This window comes from Astatotilapia calliptera, chromosome 16 (assembly GCF_900246225.1).
Source record: "Astatotilapia calliptera chromosome 16, fAstCal1.2, whole genome shotgun sequence".
NCBI lineage: Eukaryota > Metazoa > Chordata > Actinopteri > Cichliformes > Cichlidae > Astatotilapia > Astatotilapia calliptera.
The window spans coordinates 16,219,234-16,242,328 of record NC_039317.1 but is presented as its reverse complement, the minus strand read 5'-3'; the positions used below and the strand labels follow the sequence as shown (position 1 = coordinate 16,242,328).

Sequence of the window (23,095 nt, the reverse complement as noted above, 5' to 3'; positions counted from 1 at the left end):
ACTCTCTCATGTTAATATATATACTTATAATGAAAAATATAACAATGCCAAGCACATACTGTATACTCATGGGTGAGAAATTAAAGGAAAAGAAACTCAGAACCCTATACTTCCAAAAGATATCCCTTCATTCTTGGTTTTGATGATAGATGATTGAGTCTAAAATCTCCCATAGGTGTTCAGCTGGTTGAGAGCTCTTGACAGGAAGGCCATAGAATATGATTCATGTTGTTTTAATATACATGCAGCCACTCAGCAAACCCTCAATGTTTCACCAGAGTATAAAGGTGAGGGTGAACAACTTTGTCCAGATTTACAATTACTCTTACAATGCCAGTACATTTCTCTTACAGCATAATAAATCAACAGGATTTTTCTTATGGTCAGCTCAGCTGGCCAAGTTAGTTTTTCCTTTAATTTGTCACACATCTGTGTATCTAGACTATCCAGATGTCACATGCACATGTTCCTGCATTTACACAGTAAACAGATTCTTTTTACATCACAAAGTGCTGGCACACTGGCGTGTCTTGTGCAGTTGACCTTGTGAAAGGGTGAAAAGGGTGAAACTACTTCTGATTAATTCGATTAGCAAATTACTTTTAATCGAGAGACGTTCACTCAAAGCCTAAAAAAAACCCCTGTTTTTTCAAATTACTTTTAAATGCAGATTTTAAATGTTGGTCGGTTGGTCAGTGGAACAAGTGAGCCGTGTAAATAAACACACCAAGCAAGCTAGGAGTGTGCTACTATCCTACTCGAGAAGCAATTTGAATGGTACATATCCCGAAAGGTAATAGGGGTGGACTACCGAAGCTATGTTTAGTATCGTCTCAGTCACTGGTGCCCTTAAGAGACGAGTCAGCGGAGATCAGCACCGTGAGGCAGGCAAAGAAAGTCTAATAAGACTTTCCAAATAGACGCTAAAGTAGCCGAGACGCTGTGTCAAAGGAACACAAACAAGCTTTTCTCTTCGTGCCGTGCCACAACGAGTTGAGGTGAGTTATCGCTTTGATTTCTTTCACTTTCTGATGTTAATTTATGCATGGGTGTGTCTCAGAGTGTATAGCATCCTCACCCAGGGGAGGGAAGAACAGCATACTGCGGTTTTCTTTGTTATGGTAATTTTTAACATGACAAAATAGTATTGAAACATAGTATTATCCTTTAGTTCAGTGTCTTTATGGGCTCTCTTTATTATTTTCTAATGACCTCAACTGACATAAAAACTGCTCAGCTAAAGTGAAATACTCTTTGATGAAATCTAACACCATGCATTTGTTGCTATTTGTGGATGTGGACAGCCCACCAGGCACCAAGTGTTCCTATCCCTAACGCTATAGTGGAAAGACAAAAATACAAGAAGCTGAGCCAACTTATTGCATAAAACACCACCTGTTTTTTCTCTCTCTGTGCTTCTAGATATGGCCACAGTTGGCAGTGTGCTGTCCAAGGAGCAGCTCCTTTGCCCCATTTGTCTGGATTTGTTCAACCAGCCAGTGTCCACTCCTTGTGGGCACAACTTCTGCAGGGAGTGTTTACAAAGATATTGGCAGACCTCTAACATGCCTCAGTGTCCCATGTGCAAGCACAAGCTGTACATGCGGCCTGACCTCAAAGTTAACACCTTCATATCGGAGGTGGCTTCTCATTTCAAGGAGTTGGTGGAAAAGAAAAATGAAAATGAGAGCAGTGCTATGGATCAGTCAGAGGGCCACAAAGGAGAGGTTTCATGTGATGTATGCATTGGAAAAACAGTCAAGGCTTTTAAATCCTGTCTGGACTGTTTGGCCTCATTTTGTGAGACTCATCTAGAGCCCCATCACGTTCTAGGCACCTTCAAGAAACACCGCTTGATTAAGCCCATGATAAACATGCAAGACAGGGTTTGTAAGCAGCACGAAAAGCTGCTCGACCTGTTCTGTAACACTGACCAGGTGTACGTGTGCCAGATCTGCATTACGAAAGACCACACGGCTCATCAGACTGTTCGTATAGAGGATGAGAGCCGGAACAGAAGGGCTCAGATCGGGAGCACAAAAAAAGAGGTGGGAGAAATGATCCATCGCCGACTGCAGAAAATCTGTGATATCAATAAAATCATTCAAATCAGCAGGAGAAACACAGAAAGGGAGACTGAAGAGAGTCTGCGCGTCTTCAGCAAGCTGTTCCAGCTTGTCCAGAGAGGCCAGGCTGAAGTGGCCGAGGTGATTGGCGCAAAGCAGAAGCAAGTAGAAAGCATGGCCAGCAGGCTTATCTTGGAGCTGGAGCAGGAGATTGATCAGCTGAGCTGCAGGAGAGATGAACTGGAGCAGCTCTCGTTCACCGACGATGATCTCTATCTTCTCCAATACTTTCCAGCTTTTGCCACAGTGCCAGCCACCAAAGACTGGTCCGACACCTGCTTAGAGAGTACTGAATATGTGGGCATAGTGAGGAGAGCGGTGAGGAGAGTAATGTGTCAGCTGGAGGAGACGGTAAAAGCTGAGGTGAAGAGGCTCTGCGAATCCGAATTTCAGAAAGCTCAGCGATATGCTGTGGATGTGCATTTGGATCCTGATACCGCTCATCCCAAGCTGGTGCTGTCTGAAAACAAGAAGCAGGTCTATCACGGTGACGTATCCCTCGGCCTTCCTGACAACCCAGAGCGATTTTACCCTTGTGTGAGCGTTTTGGGAAAGGAGGGCTTCTCTGCTGGAAGGTTCTACTATGAAGTCGAGGTGAAAGAAAAGACAGAATGGGATATTGGAGTTGCGCTTGAAACGGTGACCAGAAAAGGAGGGAATGTGCTAAACCCCGACAGGGGCTACTGGTCGCTGGGGATGCGAAAGGATGAGAGCTACTGGGCTCTCAGCAACAGCCCTGTGTGTGTCCCGCTGATTGAGAAGCCCCAGAGAATTGGGGTGTATGTGGATATGGGCTGGGGACAGGTTTCATTTTACAACGTGGACTCTCATTCTCACATCTACTCCTTCACTGGGTGCACCTTCAGTGGCAGACTTCTCCCCTACTTTAACCCACGGAGGAATCACAGCGGGGTTAACTCAGCACCTCTCATCATCGTGCCTGTTAACTAAAACTTCGTAACGTTCGATCTCTACTTGAATGCTTCGTTTAGTTTTCAATTTAACGTTTCAACTGTGCCAAAAAAAGTTCCAAGTCTGTAGGGTAATTCTTGCTGTTTAATAAAATCGTGTTTGTCCAAATGAATTGTGTTTCTTTTTTTATTATTATTGTTTTGTGTCCGTGATTTCAAAAAATGAGAGTTTCAGATGCACAAGAGCAGCATCTGAAATAATTTGGATGCATGTTTGCATGTTGCATGTATGCGTTTGCAGATGGCAGCAGAGCTCCCGAGGCGCTCTCTCTCATCGGTGCTAATTGCTGTGGTGTGGACGCTCCTCTCCTGTGGAATCCTGTTGGCATTTTGCTTCCTCCTTTTCACCCTGCGCTTCAAAAACAACAGGTACAGTGAAACATACGCAGTATATAAACACAAAGAGAGGCTTACAGAAGTCATTTAACATAATGTGTGTCATGTCATTAGGATAGTAAAGATGTCCAGCCCCAACCTCAATGCCCTGACTCTCTGTGGAAGTGTCCTCACCTATAGCAGCGGTTTCCTGTTTGCCGTCGAGGAAAGTGGAGCATCTATAGCTGTTCTACAAGTGAGTCCAACTTCCCTTCACCGCTCTGTATTAGCGTTGACATTGTTAGATTGAAGTAATCATACCATGCTCTCTACCGTAGACTCGCATGTGGATGCTTTGTGTAGGCAGTACCCTGGTGTTTGGCCCAATTTTGGGGAAGACATGGAGACTGTACAGGGTGTTCACGCAGCGCGTGCCGGACAAGAGAGTGGTAGGCATGCTCTTCAGTTTTCCTGGTGGAAACCTACATAGTCTACAGTCCATATATATATATATATATATATATATATATATATATATATATATATATATATATATATATATATATATATATATATATATATATATATATATATATATATATATATATGTATATATACATATATATACATATATATACATATATATATATATATATATATGTATATATATGTATATATACATATATATATATATATATATATATATATATATATATTTGTATATTTGCCTGTAGGTTTGGTGATAAATTTGATCCTCCTGGACTTGGAGGAAGTGCTTTTCACAGATGATTCTTTTCAGAGCTGCTCCTTGCTGGAGGAATTTTGTTGCTTGACCTTCTACTTTAAAACACTCCAGATGTAGTCTCTTTGAATTAGGGGACATAGTTTTCACTCTTTCCTCCTGTGTCCACTTTGTTAAGACCTCAGGGCAACCTTCCTTCAGTTTCTGGGCACAAACTTGCTATCTCCCCAACATTGTTTGCACTCGTGTTTCACAGCCAGCACTGTTGACCTCCTCTTACTTGAAGTATTATTCTTGCTTTTATTTGGTTGTAACTCTAACTAAAAGTGCTTTCACTAATGGTCACAATGCTTCTTTTCATGATCTTTGGCGAATCGTGCAGCACTGTGCTGTTTTTAAGCTGCTGTTTCCTTCTTTTCTTTCTTTCTGCAGAGGCTTAATTCATTCAGGGGTTTTTTTATTGATGCATTAGTTTCTGCTGATACTCTGTCCACCATCAAACACGCCATCTGCTTTTCAGTCAAATTATATGTAGCAAAAAATAGCAAATTGTGTATTTGTGCTGTATTTAAGGCCGTCCACTGTGCCTGTTTGTGTTAACATGGATCTTCATTTACCTTTTTTACTTTTTAATCACTCCTGGCTCTTTGTTTTAACTTATGCCAAGTAACCTACTTACACTCTTGGACCCTCTCTATCTTTATGACATCTCACAATCTGGTTTCTTACGTGCTGAGGCAATTGAGCCATGCCATATTAGACACAGCCAAGGCCAACATATAACAATATAACCACTGTAATATGTTGGTATAGTAGTTTATGTTCAGATAACAGTTTGATTCTGGGATAAGATACAAAATTTGGGGGCTGGTCTGGGATTTGGACTCAGGGCCTCTCATGTTATGGTCCCTAAACCCATGGCTCAAAGAAACCTAACATATGAGATGCCACAACACTGCTGCAGTTCAACAAATGTTTAATATTGCAAAAATAGTTCTTTTAAAAAATAAAACAAATAGATATAACAAGGAATAGGAGCCCAACCATAAACAAACAAGAGAGAAAGAACATGAACAACTACACAATGAGCAATCAGATTCCAGCTTAAGCTAATAGTCGTAAACTAAACTAATAAAACCAAGACTGAAAACATGATTGTCAATAACTCCCAACTCAACTATTGAATTGAATTGAACTAGGAATAAATTAAAAACAAACAAACAAACAAAAACAGCAAAAAAGAACAACTGAGCAATAATACTGGTGCTGGTGAGGAAGAGCAGAGAGAACATCTTTAATAGGTGTGCAGCACTAGGGATAAAGAATAGATCAAGAAAGGGGGGAACAGGTTAATAAAGGATGACAGAAAAAACAATAACGGCCTGGCACATGTGCTGGTGCACAGAGAAGCATGTAACACCCTCAGTGGTCTTTACCACCGGTTTGTGGGATTATCGCCTTTCATCTTTAGTCGCCATGGCCACCTCTTGGCTTCATCTCACTTTCGAACCTTGTTGATAAAAATTTCTTTAATAAAAATTTCATGTCCAATTACATTTGTTGCAGAAAGCAACAATATAAGTGATTTTATTTTTGCGCTTTGCTGCTTTTTACATAGTCAGTATGTATTATGTATTTTTCTTTCTTCCTCCTCTATTTACCAGATTCATCAAGCATGTTCTGCCCCAGGTATTTATATTGCTTAGGAGATATTCAGAGATGTTTCTGAAGCAATAACTAGCAGGTTAGGTCATGGATAAGAGACAAAGCTTGTTTTGCTTAATATAAATTTCTTTACTGTGCATATCCAATCTGGTATCTGATAACTGTGCCACTTAATCAAGGTGTCGCTACATGAATGAAAATGCTCTACTGGTGAAATAATAACTGGGGACTATGCTCTATGTGTCAGATAATCAGGGACATCCAGTTGATGGGTATGGTGGCTCTGTTGATCCTGGTGGACATGCTGATTCTCACCGCTTGGAACCTCACCGACCCCATCAGGTGTTCACGATCTGTGGGAGCTGTTGTCAAGGTAGGATTATTGGTGATTTCCTGAAGCTGAGCAAAAAGTTGTAAAATGACTTGGTTTCATTAAGAATGATGAAAACCGAAATGCATGGGACTTAAATGTTCACCTGAATGCTTTTTGCTGTCAAATTATGGAAAGTGAAATTGAATGAGATTGCAGGAAAAATTGAATTTGTGACTGGAAAATCACAAACTCATACATAATGATGACAGCTAAATAAATCAACTCTCTGATGGTGTATTGTTTTCTTTGATGATGTAGGTGATGGAAAGAGATGTTTCCTACTCGTTGTCGCAGCTGGTTTCTTGTTCTTCTTTGTACTCAAATCTGTGGATCATTATTGTTGCTGTCCAAAAGGTAACTAGTCTCTATTCAAACTTTATTATACATTTGTATCAGTGTTTAAATGCACATTTTAAAGTTTTGCATTATTTTGATGGCATCATTTATCTTTCACGTGGTGTTTTCTGTGTATTCTGTATGCTGTACTGTTTTCTCCAGTTTGCCTTATGTAAACACACCATTGCAAGTGCTTTACTTAAGTGAATACATGTGAATAAAACTGCTGAATTTGAGAAATCAAATCAAAATGATAGTTTCAGACGTCAAGTATTAAATAACCTAACATCTGAAAGACTTTGGTCATTCATTTTTGTATAATATGAATAATTTTTAAACAATAATAATGGTTATTTATCCACCATGTTTCTTTTTTTTTCCTTTTTTTTTTCTTTTAATGCCCTTTGTCTTTACTTTGTTTCTCTTTAGGGTTGTCTTCTCCTCTATGGCACTTATCTAGCTGGACTGACAAGTAATGTCAGCCATCCCCCAGTCAACCAGTCTCCTACAATCATTACATGCGTCACTTTGGTCACCTGCTCCTCCGCCGTTGCCACCCCCGTGTCCATCTTCCTGCAGACTTGGCCCAACGTGGTCTACAGTACTGTGGCTGGAGCCATCTTCATCTGCACGCTGGCTACAAACTGCATGCTGTTTGTGCCTCAGGTCAGACACTGATGTCATTTTCCATTTTTTAGCATCTGCGTAACAGAAAACTACTTGGAAAATAAACTTTATCGTGTCTAGAAGTATTATGTTTACTGATTGTCCATTTCACTTTTGCGAACACAATGATGCTTCAGTGTACAGAGGGACTTTTTTTTTCAAATATGGCAAATGTATTTACTTAAAGTGAAGGATAAACTGATTGTATAATAATAGAATACTATGTTTAGAAACCAGCAGTAAATAAACCGACTCAATCAGACAGACAGAAACTAAATACAGACAGATGACAAATAGACACGCGAATGGTAGCTTTGGTTATGACTTTTTCTTTTTCATTTGAATAAAGTAGTAAATCTGTGAGTGATTGCGGTGCTCACACATGCAGTTTTATGTGTGCCAGGTTTCCATGTCTGTCAGTGGAGGGTGACTCACACACAAGGTGTTTATGAGTCAAAACTACGTAGGCTGTCGCAAACAGGTTTATGACTCTCTAAGAGTCTAGCAGAGGACTTTTGTTATGGTAAAGGAATGCACCTCCTCTGGAACGGAAGGAAATAGCTGAACAGTGAGCAGTTTGTGCAAATACACCTGGTGAATATTCCAGATCAAATTACCCTGATAATATATCTTCTTTTTTTGTTAAAAAAAACTACATTTTTTTCATATCTCTAAAATATCTCACTTGCCCCATACAGCTGACCCAGTGGCGACAGTTTGAAGAAGATCAGAACAACCCGAGTCAGATGGCCAAGTATTTCAGCAGCCCCAGTAAGAGTCAGCCATCTGTGTACAGTCAGGATGAAATCTTCTACCTGCTGGGGGAAAACAGCTCAATGAAGAAACTCCTTAATGAGGTAACGTTACTGTTTTCTTCTCAGAATTAGCCACTCGGTAAGAAATCATCTTTGTTTCATGTTAGAATTTCATATAAAGCTGCAGTAGAACTTTCTCATTTAATTATAAGACACGTAATCTTTATTTTTTTTGCAGATGATTTAAGTTTTCCATTCCTCTCCTGTAGACGAAATGTGCTTTCTTTATAAAGGCCAGTAGGGGGTGACTCCTCTGGTTGCAAGAATATGGAGAACTGACACCACTTCTCTTATTTATGATCTCAGTAGAAACTTCCTTGATTCGTTTATGGTAACAATCACTGTCTTTTTTTAAATAGAGCATAAGGTTTGTGTAGTAAAGAATTGTAACATTTAGAGTAAAATCAACACCAAAGTAGAGTATGCTTCGGGGCGTGGCTGCAAATATATCACGTCGCTAAACTCAATTAGGATTTTAAACAATTTGTCATTTTTTGAGTATTGTGGTAGCACATATTGCAATTTAGTGGCCTTTTTTAAAGCGTTGCAAACTGATGCAGACACTTTGCTGTACTCAAATTGTCCTCGACTATATGCTTCACATCTCTCTATATTGTGGGTATGGATGTGAAAAAACATGACATATCAGGGTTCCAGGCTGTTTAACACGTAACAAAAATTTCAATTTCGGCCAATTTTATTTATACAGCATCAATAGTCCACTCAGTGTGCTTTATACAGTAAGGTAAAGACTCGGGTATTAGAAAGAAACCCTAACAATCATATGATCCCCTATGAGCAAACGCAGGAGGACAGGGAAAAAGGCAAAGTGTGGGAGAGAGAGTCAGATTTTAATAAAGGCTCTTGTTATCTGAGACAAAGGTTTTTGTAAATAAAGTAGGTAATGGGTTGTGTTATTTCAAACTAAGTGTGTCTAGTCTTTTTTATTTTATTTTAGTTTCTATTTTATACCTAATAAACCTACATGGAAATGGAGCAGCAGAGCACAGTTCTGATAGCGTACAAGGCACTTATAATGTCCCACCAGCTTCTGTGTTGGACACATCTTTGTTCCTCATCTATAATAATGTGTGTGATGCACTGTCCAAGTACTGGTCTCTATATTAAACACAAAAACAAATTTCAAGAGTTTACATCCTGAAGCTGCAGGTAGTCCTCTTAACAGACTAGTTTACTGTCAAAATTAGGTGACAAACACATTCAGTACAACATATAAAACTGACACCTTCATATTACTTCATTAGTGGTGTAGATGAAACAGGGCTGAGTCAGTGCTGAATCAAAGTGGCACCAGCTGCTTAACCATATGTTTACGACTTTCTGTCACTGCTTGACTGTTCTGTTTATATTGATTCAAAAGGCAGGAAACTGATGCGTGCCAAGTTTTCATAGTGGCAGATTTTTCTAGCAACATTTTCTCAGTATGTGTCAAAATGTTTTCACTTCTCTGTATCACCACAATTTTCAGAAGAACGCCGTGATCGACAGTCTCCAGGAGCAGGTGAACAACGCCAAGGATAAACTCCTGAGACTCATGTCAGCGAGCCAGCACCCTGAGGACCAAGACATGGACTCCTCTGCCACTAACCTCAACTCGTCCTCCACTCAGACGACCGAGCTCCAGTCGGAAGGCCCCTCTACTTGTTCTCAATCTCAGAAAGACACTAAATCAACACTCTCGCCCTCTGCTCTCTCGCCTCACCTCACTGCTGCTCATGGTTCATTATCTGCTGTTACACCGTCCTCTGCTCCTTCCTCTATTTCAAACTACTCCGCTCCCATTTCTGTTTCCTCCCCTCTTCCCACCAAAATCCCTGCTTGTGAAACTCAAAACAATGCATCTGCTCTCAAACGGGACGCATCCCTCCCGTTTATGGGTTTACTCAGGACACCAGAGGAGACAGTTCAGTTTGTGACCTCTCTGCAGTACCGACGAGGGTTGAACCCCTCTATGGCTGAAACCTTTGGTAGTTATAGTGGCCTAAATCTTCAGGTGGGACCAAATACTAAACCAGCTGGTTTTGTTAGTAGCGAACAGTTGCAGGAGATCCTACAGGAACTCAGCGTGGATGCAATCACGGAAACCACGCTTCGATCTCCCGATCAGGCGCCCAGGATACCTTCTCAGCAAAAACTGACCAGAGACTCTACACTCTCCCCTCTCTCCCCACGGACACCCTGCTCCCTTCCCTCTCCTGCACTCTTTCGCTACCCTAGCATCTCGCCTTATACCATGAGAAAAAGGCGGCGGCCCTTTCACTCCTCCAGAGGAGGTTTAGCTCCTCCCTGCTTCTACACAGGCTCTGAGGTTCCTGGCTGTGCAAGAGCAAGAGACACATGTGCGCTCCCAAGTCCAGAAGATATTACTGTGGATGATAACTGTATCTCACATCACAACAGTGACCTTGAAGAGGGAAAGGAGGAAGACACGAAAGTGTGTGAAGTAGTGAGAACATGTCAGAGGTGTGTTTCAAGGCTCCCGAGATGTTCGGTCGTGCATTGTGAAGAACAAAACCGTAAAGCTCCAGAGGATGTGGGAGCAGGCGGTGATAACGAGCAGCACCGCAGACACATTCGAGACTCATGTGGGTACTCGGACTCAGACTCCAGCAGCTCAACCGATTACTGCTACTACCACCGTCCTTACTGTGACTCCTGCCTGCAGCGAGGCTCCCTCCTGTACTCAGACAGCTCCTCAGACTCCTCTGACAGCGAGTATGATGACTACTTGAGCCTCTACCGCTCACCACGCCCTGTGGTATTCAAAGAAGACCTCAAACCCACCTTCGTATGAACACGTTTACTGCACTTTACACATTTATCCAGTTCCAAAACTTGAATGAATATTCTCAGAAAGGTTGCTAAAACGGATGTACTTCTGTGATGGGGGACATTCGACAGTAGCTTACAGTATAGGAACTTTACATCCCAGAGATTGTTGTTTTTCTGTGTTGCACCATAGGTCACAGTGACTGATTTATGAGACTAAAACTTTTGTAGCTTAAAACACATAATGCTGTTTACTTTTTATAGTTACTTGTGGCATTATTTGGATTATTTGGATTACTATTTCTACTGTCTGATGAAAACCTTTGACACTTACAGTACTGTGCAAAAGCCTTGAGTTACTCATTTATTTATATTTAGTTTCTTTTAATTCTTTGAGTGGTTCTGAAGGACATTTGTCTTTGGACATTGGCTGCTTTTTCTTTCTTTTTCACATGAGACGCATGTTTTTTTCTGTGTTTGTTTTTTGTTAATCTTTTTAACACTTACCTTTGAATAATTCAAACATAAAAAGTGTTTGATGACAATGATAACAGACAACTTATCAAAAACATTTTTAAATTGTATGTTTAGGCACTTTGTTACTAGCAGCCGTTCCAAAATGCATAATTTGTTTCCATTTCTTTAATCCATAAAAATAAATGCCGAAGATAACACATTTTCACAGATATAAAACACAGTTTTTGCACCACGAATTGATTCTCAAGGTGCTATCAGCCCACGATATTTCTTATGAATTATAGTTTCAGTTTTCCTCAACATATATGTGGGAGACCAGGAGAGAGGTGCAACAATGAGTGCCTACAGCCATCTGTAAAACACCGCGGAGGCTCTGTCATGGTTTGGGATTTCCTTTCAGGTAGTGGTTTTGGAGATCTTGTCAAAATTGATGGAATTATAAATGCAGAGCCCCGGCTCGGACAGTCTTGGTTGTTGTGTCCTTGTTGTGTCCTTGGGCAAGACACTTCACCTACCGCCTACTGGTGATGGCCAGAGGGGCTGATGGCGCAATATGGCAGCCTCGCTTCTGTCAGTCTGTCCCAGGGCAGCTGTGGCTACAACTGTAGCTGCCTCCACCAGTGTGTGAGAGTGAATGAATAGTGGAATTGTAAAGCGCTTTGAGGGCCCCAAAAAGCGCTATATAAATGCACTCTATTATTATTATTAAAAAACATCCAAAGAAGAGTTTTTTTGTCCTTCAAGAAGCCCAAACTATTACTGAAGACTACTTAAAGAAATTACAAGAAAGCTTGCCTAAGAGAGTTCAGCATGTGTTAAAGAATAAAGGTGGTCATACTTGTGCAAACTCTGTTTCTTTCCTTATATACTGTATTTCTATTTCTATTTATGCATCTATTTCATATTTTCCTGGCAAAATATTGTGAACTGAGGAAATCAGGACTTTTGCACAGCACTGTAGACAGGTGCTTTGTTAGTTAACTCATGTAAGTTCTCAAAATATACTGACAGAAGAGACACAATAATGAAAAATGACATAAACAGATGCAACATAAAAGGTTTTCACAGAACAAATGTGCGCTCTATTATCAATTGTGCAATTCTGTATTTATTTCTGTATTTATTTGTTGATGTTTTGGTGCCCAGAATTACTTTATGTTTCTTTTATTATAAACATTCCTTAAAATGTTGTTATGTTCCTTTGCTGACTCTGAGTTTGAATTTACAATGTGCATTCTGTGAATGTGAGTGCTGACTTGATGTTAAATACTAAACCTCACCTTTATATGATTTCCATGTTAAATGCAACATTTTCCCTGAGTTAAAATATTTGCCAGGCTTCCCATCACTTAAATCTCCACCATGATTTCACCACATTTTCATGGGTTTTCCTGAAACACAGACAAAAGCCTTTTCTCCCTCGTATCTTTCATGTCTCTTTTATAGCTTGCCCTTCACTTCCACTCCCTTCTGCTATCTACTCTCTGTCTTTCTCGTATTTTATCCCTCCACTAATGGGAAAATGTATGTTTGCCGGGGGAGGTGTTGCTGTGAAGGCAAAACAGTGTCTTGCGTTACTTCTGCTCAGCTGCCTGCTTTTAAGATGCTGCTGCTCTCTGTTCAGCATATGAACCATTGAAGGCCAGCCTGGGAGAAACTCCCTTTGATACGGAGAATAAAACCCACACGCATACACACCTGCATAAAAGATACACTAGCAACTGTATCACTGTGAACAGGGAAAGACTTTCCTGCCCTTTCTGGATTCTGCATACGATAGACTTTATTGCCATTTCATGAAATGCAGCACACATATAATTAGAGTTCAGTACAGTTAGTGACACTCACATGCATTTGCAGAAAAGAACAAGATACACCTTCAGCGATTTTAGATCACCAGACAAACATAAACTGCACAAATTCCAACCTTTTTGGTGGTTTGTTAACAATAACTGCTTTATAGATCAGTAATAAATCACAGTTCTAGATTATTTAGAATATTTTTGACTCAGTGATACAACATTCAATTATTAACACCTCATTTAAAATTTATATTAATGGTTTCTTCTTCTTCTTTTGCATGCTCCCTTTAGGGGTCACCGCGATGGATCATCTGCCTCATTCTCACACTATCCCTAAATCCTCCTCTGTCACATCAGCCATCTGCATGTCCTCTGTCACCACAGCCATGAACCTTCTCTGTGATCTTCCTCTTTTTCCTCCAGTCTCGCAGCTCCATTTTTAAAATATATCTATTATCCCTCCTCTGCAAGTCCTCTCATCCTTGTCTCTCTGACTTTGTCTCCAAACCTACCATCAGCTATCATCTTGTAAACCTTCCCTTTCACTCATGCTGCTTTTGTCACAAATCACCCCTGACACTCGTCTCCACCCAGTCCACCCTGCCTGCACTCTCTTCTTCACTGTCCGTTGCTTTGGATTTTCGACTCAGTGTAGTTAAACTCATCCACCTTCAATACCTCTGCTCCTTGCAGCTTCACTATTATTAATTAAAATCGTTCATAAATATTATGTCAGTGGAAATCAACAGCCCTCTCAAGGGTAAGAGGAAAGAGAACAGACAAAGAAGATCATGGAGAGACAAGGACAAAACACAATGGCAGAGAGAAGAAAAAAGTTAATGCCATGCTGGAGTGGTATGTAAATGCAGCTGTAGCATAAAGCCATAAGAGGAGAAGAAATGCTCATTGCATCTTAGCAAGTCCCCAAGCAATATTGCATCATAATCAAGACATGGTTCGGGGTCACCTGATCTAGCCTATAAGCTTAAAAGAAAAAAGGAGAGTTTTAAGCCAAGAGTAAAGAGGGTATCTGTCTCCTCAAACTGGGAGCTGAGTCCACAGGGGAGATTGCTAGCTGAAGGTTTTGCCTGTTATTCTCCTTTTAGAAACTATATACATCAAAATATCACCAAAAATTAAGCGAAAAAAAAAAAAAACATCAGTCAAAGGAATCTTCAGAACCAACTCATCCATTAGGTACCTTTATTAAATAAATAATAGCAAAAGCTTTGTTTATCTTGCATCTTTAAAACACACAAAGAGACAGCAGTTTAAATGTGAAATCAGGACGTACGATGCTAAACATGTAAGATAAGGTTATAATAGAAGGGTGAGACGCGTGCACGCGCACATTATTACATTACTAAGCAGGATGACACTAATTAAAAGGATGTGCCCGAGGGCCGCGTGTGGTAAAAAGTGTTGGGGAGCGATAAAGGAGAGGCTTTTGTAACTAACATAGCAACAGTGCTGCATGACCACCGGTGCTCCGTGTCCGTGACAGCTGGGTCCATTGAACTGACAGCCCGGCTTCGGCTCTCCATTGGTGGAAGAAGTCATCCATCCCGGGAACGGGCCCGCCCCTTGTCCCCGACGCGGCACATGAAAAAAGCCTTTGAAGTCGCGAGGGCGGTGCCGAGCAAATTATGCCATGTGGTGCTCGAGAGCGGGGTTTTCATTGGACGGCGGTGAAATGGTCGCCGCCCATTTTTGAAGGATACCCTCTCTGATTGGCTCAATCGGCCACCCCAGATTCGCCGTGCGCGCGTTCACAGTTTTCCTATTCTCCCTCGCGAGTTACGTCAGCAGCGTGAACGTCTTTCCGTGACGCCGGAGCAATCCCTCGAACAATTTGCGGAAACGGCGTACCTACCATGCGCAGCGACAAAGACTGCGAGCCTGAAACCTATGGGGAAGGAATAAAAAAAAGAAATTTCGTATCGTCGCACTCTGTGCTTAAAGACCAGTATTTTCTGAGGAGCTCGCCGGCCTGGGGTCTCGGTAAAGACACCGAAATTTAACCGAGGCAAGGCTGGATTTAGAGTCGGCGTACGGCTAGTGAATTCGCTGAAGAAGACTGTAGCAGCTGGCAGATTTTCCGTTGGACCGTCTGTAGGCTAGGGTAGCGAGGGAGCCGCCATGGCAGTCGGATCATTGAGCCTCCACATCGGGATATGAAGTGGAACTGCATGTGTCCCGAATCGTTAAGAAAACGCCGCATTTGTCACCGATCCGCACCGGATCAGCATCTGAACTAACCCTTCTTCATCTCCGTGAAATCGATTCCGCACCCCGAAAGAAATTACCGCTGGTTTTTAACCGTGGGGCCACAGGGAGAGGCCAGATTCATGACTATTTTAGTCGGATACGTGTCTTCAAAGGCCCGCTGAAAGAAATCCTGGAGCACAAGGAGGAGACGATGCTCTGATAGACCGTCGGTGGAAAAGAAAAGGGTCATTTAGTGGCGATACGAAGTAGTGTGAAGGATTCCTGGGATAAGGGGATCTCTTTCTGGCTGACCTCCCCGTGAATTACAGTGATATTAATTTACTGTCATCCCCCCCCCCTCCTTTTTGGATTTTTTTTTATTATTTTTTATTTTTGATGAGAAGGTTCGGCGAATCGATCAGCTCCGCCGTTTAAGCAAGTCACAGTCGAGAGAATCAAGGGGATCGTCGGATCATGTCGGGTCGGCCCAGGACCACATCTTTCGCCGAGAGCTGCAAGCCAGTGCCGCAGCCTTCAGCTTTCGGCAGCATGAAAGTCAGCAGTAAGTACACCCGTGTAATTCTAGAGTGGCAGACTTTTCCTGCACGCACCAGGCCCACCGTGGGCTGCATATGCTCGCTTAAGTGTCCTCTCACTAACTAGACTGGAAATGTGTCAAGTTAGCATACGGTTAGCTCCGGGAAGCTTATCTCTGTCATATATGTGTGTCACAGAGCGAGACAGTGGATGGTGCTGAGCGGCACACACTGCTGCTCGCCCCGATGTTGGCACACAGCGTTACGCGCTCTGTCGCGCCGCCCCGGGGCCGGTCAGCCGGAGCGGGGTTAGCAGGCCGCGCCGGGAAGGGCCGGGCCATAGGAAGGTAGTGTTGGCACAGGCCCAGGTCAAAACCAAGCCTCCTTCTTCCACCGCAGATCCGGCCTGATTATTGTCCATTTGAATGTAGATTAGATCGCGTAGAGATATTGCCACACAGCACCAATCACATGCGTAATGGAGTTAAAGCGATAGGTCCGGTCTATTACGCAACTGTCAGAACGGAAGGTGCGCCCGTAGTTGAGTCGGGCAAAACTGACGCGATCCTACGGGGGGTGGTTTATTAGCCCTGTTTCCACTACTTCCACGGGCCGTGTCGCGACGACCGGAGGGAGTGTGACATCAAGTATCCTGTTCATGAAGCCACGGTGGCACGGTGCCGGAGACCGCTTATAGACTGGCTGCAGAGAGGAAGCCATGCGACTGACTAGGCCTGTCAGCTGAGCAAGTGGCGGGGTGGGGGGCTGGCAATGTGGGTGCTAGACGCCTCTCTTTCGTCTAGTCTATCCATCACCACGGCGATCTCAAGGCAAGGCGCACTCGCTCCCATGCTGAAGATACTACTGCTGTGTTGGTTATATTTAATGGCCCAGTTAGAGCTCAGTCAGTTTAAATAACATCAAATTAACACTTTACATATCTAAAAGTCTTTTCATTGAAATTAATTTATAAGTATAGCATCTTTATTATTAATGAGTATCGACTGTCATAGATGGACACTTGCACAGTTCCTAGTTACACCCCTGTCTTATCTGACACACAGATGGGTGGGGTGGAGTGGAGTGTGAGGGCACGTACCTGTTAAGGAATGCTGATGGAGCCTTAAGGCTGTGATGTGAGCATGATGTATGTCAGGCGGGTGAGGCCTGAGCTCAGGCTCATGTCTGGGCCTTGGTGCTGGAAACCGATTAGTGCACTGTGACACACACACACACACACACACACACACACACACACACACACACACTCTCCAAACCCAAGCCTAATTCTTGTCTCGCCCCAGGTGCATGTATGGGTCAGGTCTGCTAAATGTGAGAATTAATTTTTTCAGACAAAAGTTTTGGAGACTCATCTGGTGACTCAGTACTTTTTTATCAACTAAAATAATAAGCTGAACCTCTAGTTGCTCAGTTAAATAGGTGTTTGATAATCTGATGTCTAACAGCAGGTGGTGTTCATCTCCATGGAGGAAAGTAGAGTGGCTGATTGCTCAGATGTCCCCTGTTGTAAAATTTTTCAGTATTTTGTCTAGTGTCAGTTATATCGTTATCGCAAATTTTCAAATGTATGACGTGATAAATAGTTTTGGTCATATCGCCCTGCTCTAGTTCCCAATCTTTAACGATCAAGGATGACAGCAAATCTAAATCACTGAGTTTTATTTTTTCTTGTAACAAGCAGCTACATATAATTTAACTTTCTTTTTAGTTATAGTTTTAATCTAAGGTAGGCTCTGTCACACAGAGGTATGTGGTACGCAGTTTCAGTTGTATAAAAACTGTACTTTGGACTGTGTCACTTAGCTGGAATCTACCTAGACTTGTTTTTTCATCCGGTCCAGGATGTCATCCACTATTATCCTTTCCTCCACCATCCTATAACACACACACACTTGGATAGATATATGCACTCAAATGTGTGTGTAATAACTTGGCTGATGGTCCTAAACAGCTGTAGCCACTGCGTATGATCCTGGAGAGAATGCTCTTACCCCTCCTACACAGGCAGACGGAAACACACATGCATATACATACATACAGTACATTCACACACCCACTCGAGCACCCTCAGGTTTTGTTTTTTGGGGGGTGAGGCAGCTGGCCAGGAACAATGAGCAGCTTGTTTAGCATCTCAAAGCAGCAGCTCTCTCTTCCTCTTTTCTCCTTTTTCCTGTCTGTCCCCCTCTCACGTTTTACAAGTGATGACGAGAACAAAATGAACTAATTATACTCTTTGATTCCAAACGAAACAGCAGGGCTTACAGACGAGACGAGGACCACCGGAATCGCTCAGGGTTTAGAAGAAAGATGAGATCTATTTTTTTTTTTTTTTTTGTGAGTGAGAGAAAGAGAGAGCGAGAAAGCTAAATAAGATGAGTGTAGTAGTGCAGCAATGGCTCTGCAGGCTGCACGCTACCCTGACATCTACAATCCATGCACCAATATTATGTCTCCATCTCAGTGATTCTTGGCCAAGTTTGCTTTGCATTAGCTGTAACACTCGTTCCAGTAATGCAGTAAATTATCGTGTCAGCTTTACAACGGGGGGGATTCTGCAAAATTGTTTGTACCTGTGTCTGCATTACAGGAGCTGAGGACTGCGAAGCAGCAGATGCGCGTCTGTCATGAAAGACACGTGAATGCAGCATCAGTGGGGAAAAAAATAAAGAGAAATCTATTAATATTAATAAAAAAATGAAGCATAGCAAGGGAAAAATGACAGTGAAATATATACGGTATATACCGGAACTGAGCCAGAATGCCAAAATTTTGTATCTTAATTGCTTTCAACTTGCTTCTAGGCAGCCACTACACTTTAAAGCAATGTAGACTGAAAAAGAGGAGGCTGGAGAGGTGTAGAAGAAAATGCAAGAGCTGTCACTGCCACTTCCTGTTACCTGTGTGAATGCAAACAAAAAAGGTATTGAAAAGTAGTAGCGACTCCTTAGAACTGTTTGATCCAATGCGTGGATGCTTCTGCTTGCCAGGTTCAGGCATGACGAGGCCTAAATGTTCTCCTGACTCGGCAGCGTAAAATATGGCACACATATCTTGAGCTAGGTTTAAAATCTAAGCTTAGTGATAAGCCCGTCAGGTTTTAGTTACCCTAAAGGTTATAAAAATATCTCTGTGTGCACTCTTCAGGGCTTGCACCTATGTTTAGTTGGGTGTTGATGCTTGGACCTAAGGTTTCCCAGCAGAACACTGCCTTGTAACGAGTCGTCCACAAATCCCCTGTCAGTAGTTCCCTTGCGTAGCTGATTGGTGTGTGAGCAAGTTATTGTGTGCAATTCTTTGCCAAAATTCAGAAAGCGATGGGCACATGGGCTGTTTGGCAGGCTTTGCATTCTTTGACATTCACTTGTAGTGATGCAACATGAATGGTGTGAAAATTATTATTCGCACTGCAGTAAATACATGACTAATTTTATGACTGCAGCTTGATTACTGCTGCATATTTATACCCCTGTAGTACTTGGAAAGAGTGTGGCTGATCATGCTGTGGGAGTCGAGTGTAAAACTACAAAGAAAATTTCTTTGTTTAGACTTCCGTGTCAGACAAAATACCAATGCATTAACTTTAGAAGGGGTAAAACTGCTATTGCATTAATAAAAAGAAGCATCTTGTCCAGAACTTGGACCATGGAATAGTGAGCGTGGAGGATTTGTCTTTAGAATTATGCCATGTTATTCTGTTCATTATCAGAGCCAAGGCACTGCTGTATATTAATAGCTAATAACTTATTGAATTATCGTGTACATGCCACAATGTGAGTGTGGTCATTTTGTGGCTATTTTGTGGCTAATCTTCTGTTTTGAGGAGGGACTGACAGATAATTTCAGTGGCAATATAATCTTCTTTTTTAGGGGTAAAATTCTGTTGGGCCGTGATTAAAAGAGAGTTTAACGAAACAATAAAGATGTGATTAATATTTGCCAGCCACAGGAAGACTTGAGAGTCAGAACTCAAAGTTCCTTTACTGACTGTGACTGTGGGGAGACGTCCACACAGGGAGCAATTTGTTGTCACGAGGCGTTTAGAGGCCGTAGAAAGTCAGTGACACTCAACGTGACTACGGGCAAAAAAGATCCCACTGGTGACGCGTTGAAGCGACTGCCAGTGAGAGGACAGGATACAGGTGGTTGACATGACCTGGTGGGAAATGCCTTAAAGGGTAACCTCGGCAACTGGAACCTAGAATATCTTCTGTCGACCAACTGTCAGCATCAGACCAGTGATCGCTTCCCTGTGCGGATGCAACCTAACCTGAAAGGGCTACCCTGTCAATCAGCACGTCCTTCCCTCTCATTGGTAGCTGCTTCATTTTCTCATCTGGGGTTGATGAAAGTTTAACTCAGGATCCGCCCACCTTGCATTGCTAGCAGTTATTTTGCTCCACATCACCTGAAGTTGCTGAATATTGTTGACTATTTATGGTCTCTTGTTGCCAAGATGCTGCTGGTTGCTTCCTTTGTGGATGCCCCTTAAAAGTACTTCATTGCCCTCCACTAGAGAAAAATAAATGACAAAAGAGAATAAAAGTGTTGCTTTTAGGCAACACTTTACAAACTTAATCACGTTACTTATCCCATAATAAGCTTCAAATAACTGCAAGTCCTTATTTAATATTCATGTCAGGAAAATTAAGATGATCCACAAGTCTGTAAGTTAAAAAGTTGTTTTTTCCCCTTGACTTGATTTGATTTAGATGAACACAGATGAATTTATGACATTTGCTCAGGTAGTTTTTCAGCAGCTTTGATAGAAATACAGGGTTACACGTTTTTAACAGCAGCAGCCGCACACGTGTCCTGTGACTGCTCAGCAGCAGTGTTGTTGTGCGCACGCGTTAGCCATATTCAGCCGTGGCCTGAACTAGTCTGCTGACCTGAATCGAATATTGATGCCGCTGGTTAAACGTCGCATTGCAACAACCGTCTCTGCTCTGTCACTTTGTAGATATGTAATACAGCATACGTACATAGAGTGATGCACTGCGATTTATGTATTAACTAGTGTACTTGTCGCAGGCTGACTGATAAGTTAACAATTCCCGCGCATGCTTGAAGATGTTTGTTGTTGCACTGATTTCTCTGTTATTGGTGCAAAATTCATGTTTGGTTATATTTAAAGAACTCTTTACATGTAATAGAAGTTTTTACCAGATGCTTTTGTTTGTTGGGGATAGTTTATTATAGGGATGGACAGATTATTGGTTAAACCAATATTGGCCTTTTTTACTGTAGAAATATTGGTAGAAATGATTGTTTATCAATGCCTGGATCCATTTTTTTGTCTCCCCAATGTTTTTTAGTTTTCTAAAAATTAAATGACAAAGTGATTAAGAACTAAACTGCAGTTAAAGCTTTTAGGATTTTTTTTAATTTATTGTAGTAAAGATTTGCTTGTTTTCCTGGTTTATTGTTTACTTATTAGAATAAATAGGTGCCCTTTGCTTTATAGGAAGTTACATTTCTTCTCACATGTGAACTGAAGGTAATTCCTAATTGTGTGCAATTGTAATCGTTTCTCTAGTCTGTGTGAAAAGTCCTGCTTCATGCGTGTCCAGTTAGTCACTCAAATGACATTTGATCGCTTGGTCATTCCTTCCTTACGGCAGTGTGGGTTCCCAGTATGTGTTTGTGAGCAGGCACAGACTTTTCTCACGGTTTGAGGAAGTGCAGAGGCGTCATAGAAATGGCCCTGTTGGAATATATGTAGGCAGAGTCATATTCCTCTCTCTGTCCACAGTCCTGGAAAGTCTATTTCCTTTTTTTTTGGTTTCTCAGACCCTTCCACTGTTTTCTCCCATTCCTTCCCTATTCTTTGATTGTAATTGCATCTTTGGTAATGGAGCCTCTCGCTGGCCACACAGCAGCAGAATAAGGCTTGCAAACGCACATTAATAATTTTATGTCTGGATTGAGCCCGTGTGTGCGCCGGCGTCCGTGGGGGGACTATTTGCATCGAAATCAATGGTGGTGTTGGAAAATAAAATCAGCAAACCAGTGAAAGTAAGAAATAGGACTGGTTAACCTCCACACCCTCGGTTATAGTTTGAGGTCAAATGTTGATTTGTGGATTAGCAGTGCGGGGTTAATCAGTCCGAGGAAATTGTTGATTCAAAACACACATGCAAACAACCCATGACCTGGTACTTTACTAGAAATCAGCATGACATGCACACCCACTCAATATGGGTGGACGCAGCGGCCTTCCAGAGTCCATCCAACCAGTTGTGTTTGCTGCCTACCGCTGTGAGAAATTCAAAGAAGAATGCATTTGATATTTTTGACTTGTTTAGGCTCCTCCTCTGAAGTCTGGGTTAAGTTCAGACCTGCCCAGTCATCCTTTTTACTGCCAGCTAATGTAGAGTTTCCTCAATTTTACAGCTCTTTCCACTTGTGCTTTTTTTTTTTTTTGTCTGTCTGAGGCTAAAGCTGATAGGCATGACAGTAACACGGTTCAAATGTTCATCAGTAATACACGGTCCTTGCCTGCGTTGTATGACTTGTGAATCGAGGACCAATTTGACGCTTTGATGACCAAAGACAGCCTGCAGCAGAATTCAGAAACGGTGTCAGAGAACGAGTTCTCACAGTGTGACCCACATTTAAAAGCCAGTCCATCACACATGAATCAATACACCAGTCAACTGTCGTTCTGAATAAAGTTCAGTTTGAAGATTTTTTTTTTAAATTCTTTTATTTTTTAAATGCTTGGAAGCACTGCTGCAGTGGTCACACAGTGGTCTGGTTTTCTGTGAAATATCTTTGGATTTTCAGACAGGGAGCTCTGAGACTCACCTGAAACTCTCAGGATCATGAGCATTTTTACTCTTCTTTCATGTATTTCAGACAAAATGATTCGGAAAGAATATAATAAATGGGAAAATCAATGTTTTGATCTAATCTACACGGATCTGAACACTTGTGTGTTGCTTGTGTCTTTGTCTGTATCTGCAGGGGACAAAGATGGCAGCAAGGTAACGACAGTTGTGGCCACCCCAGGCCAAGGCCCCGACCGGCCACAGGAAGTCAGCTACACGGACACCAAGGTCATCGGCAATGGCTCTTTTGGCGTCGTCTACCAAGCTAAACTCTGCGACTCTGGAGAGCTGGTGGCCATCAAGAAGGTCCTGCAAGACAAGAGGTTTAAGGTAAAACTTGTTATGACTGAGAACAGCTGCAGGCGTAATTGACGAGTGTGCATATAAACACAAACTCAATGTTTACCCTCCAAATCACCCTT

General features: G+C 42.0%; 2 protein-coding genes across 4 annotated transcripts in view; both read left to right on the top strand.

Annotated features, from left to right (window-relative positions):
• On the top strand, positions 1-11,408 carry gpr156 (G protein-coupled receptor 156). Its single transcript, XM_026145216.1, has 10 exons — positions 1-998; positions 1,423-2,618; positions 3,339-3,466; positions 3,548-3,668; positions 3,751-3,861; positions 6,067-6,192; positions 6,451-6,546; positions 6,958-7,194; positions 7,893-8,051; positions 9,499-11,408. The coding sequence occupies exons 2-10, from the start codon at positions 1,425-1,427 to the stop codon at positions 10,822-10,824; spliced, it is 3,498 nt and encodes a 1,165-aa protein (XP_026001001.1). The 5' UTR covers positions 1-998; positions 1,423-1,424; the 3' UTR covers positions 10,825-11,408.
• A 3,283-nt stretch (positions 11,409-14,691) lies between these two features.
• gsk3ba (glycogen synthase kinase 3 beta, genome duplicate a) overlaps positions 14,692-23,095 on the top strand; it is a 33,242-nt gene continuing 24,838 nt past the window's right edge. The window contains exons 1-2 of one of the 3 annotated variants that reach the window (XM_026144112.1): positions 14,692-15,848; positions 22,810-23,003. In XM_026144112.1, coding sequence (XP_025999897.1) covers positions 15,761-15,848; positions 22,810-23,003 — 282 coding nt within the window. In that variant the 5' untranslated portion in view covers positions 14,692-15,760. The remainder of the gene's footprint in view (positions 15,849-22,809; positions 23,004-23,095) is intronic. The other 2 variants (XM_026144110.1, XM_026144111.1) reach the window with 2 other exon arrangements.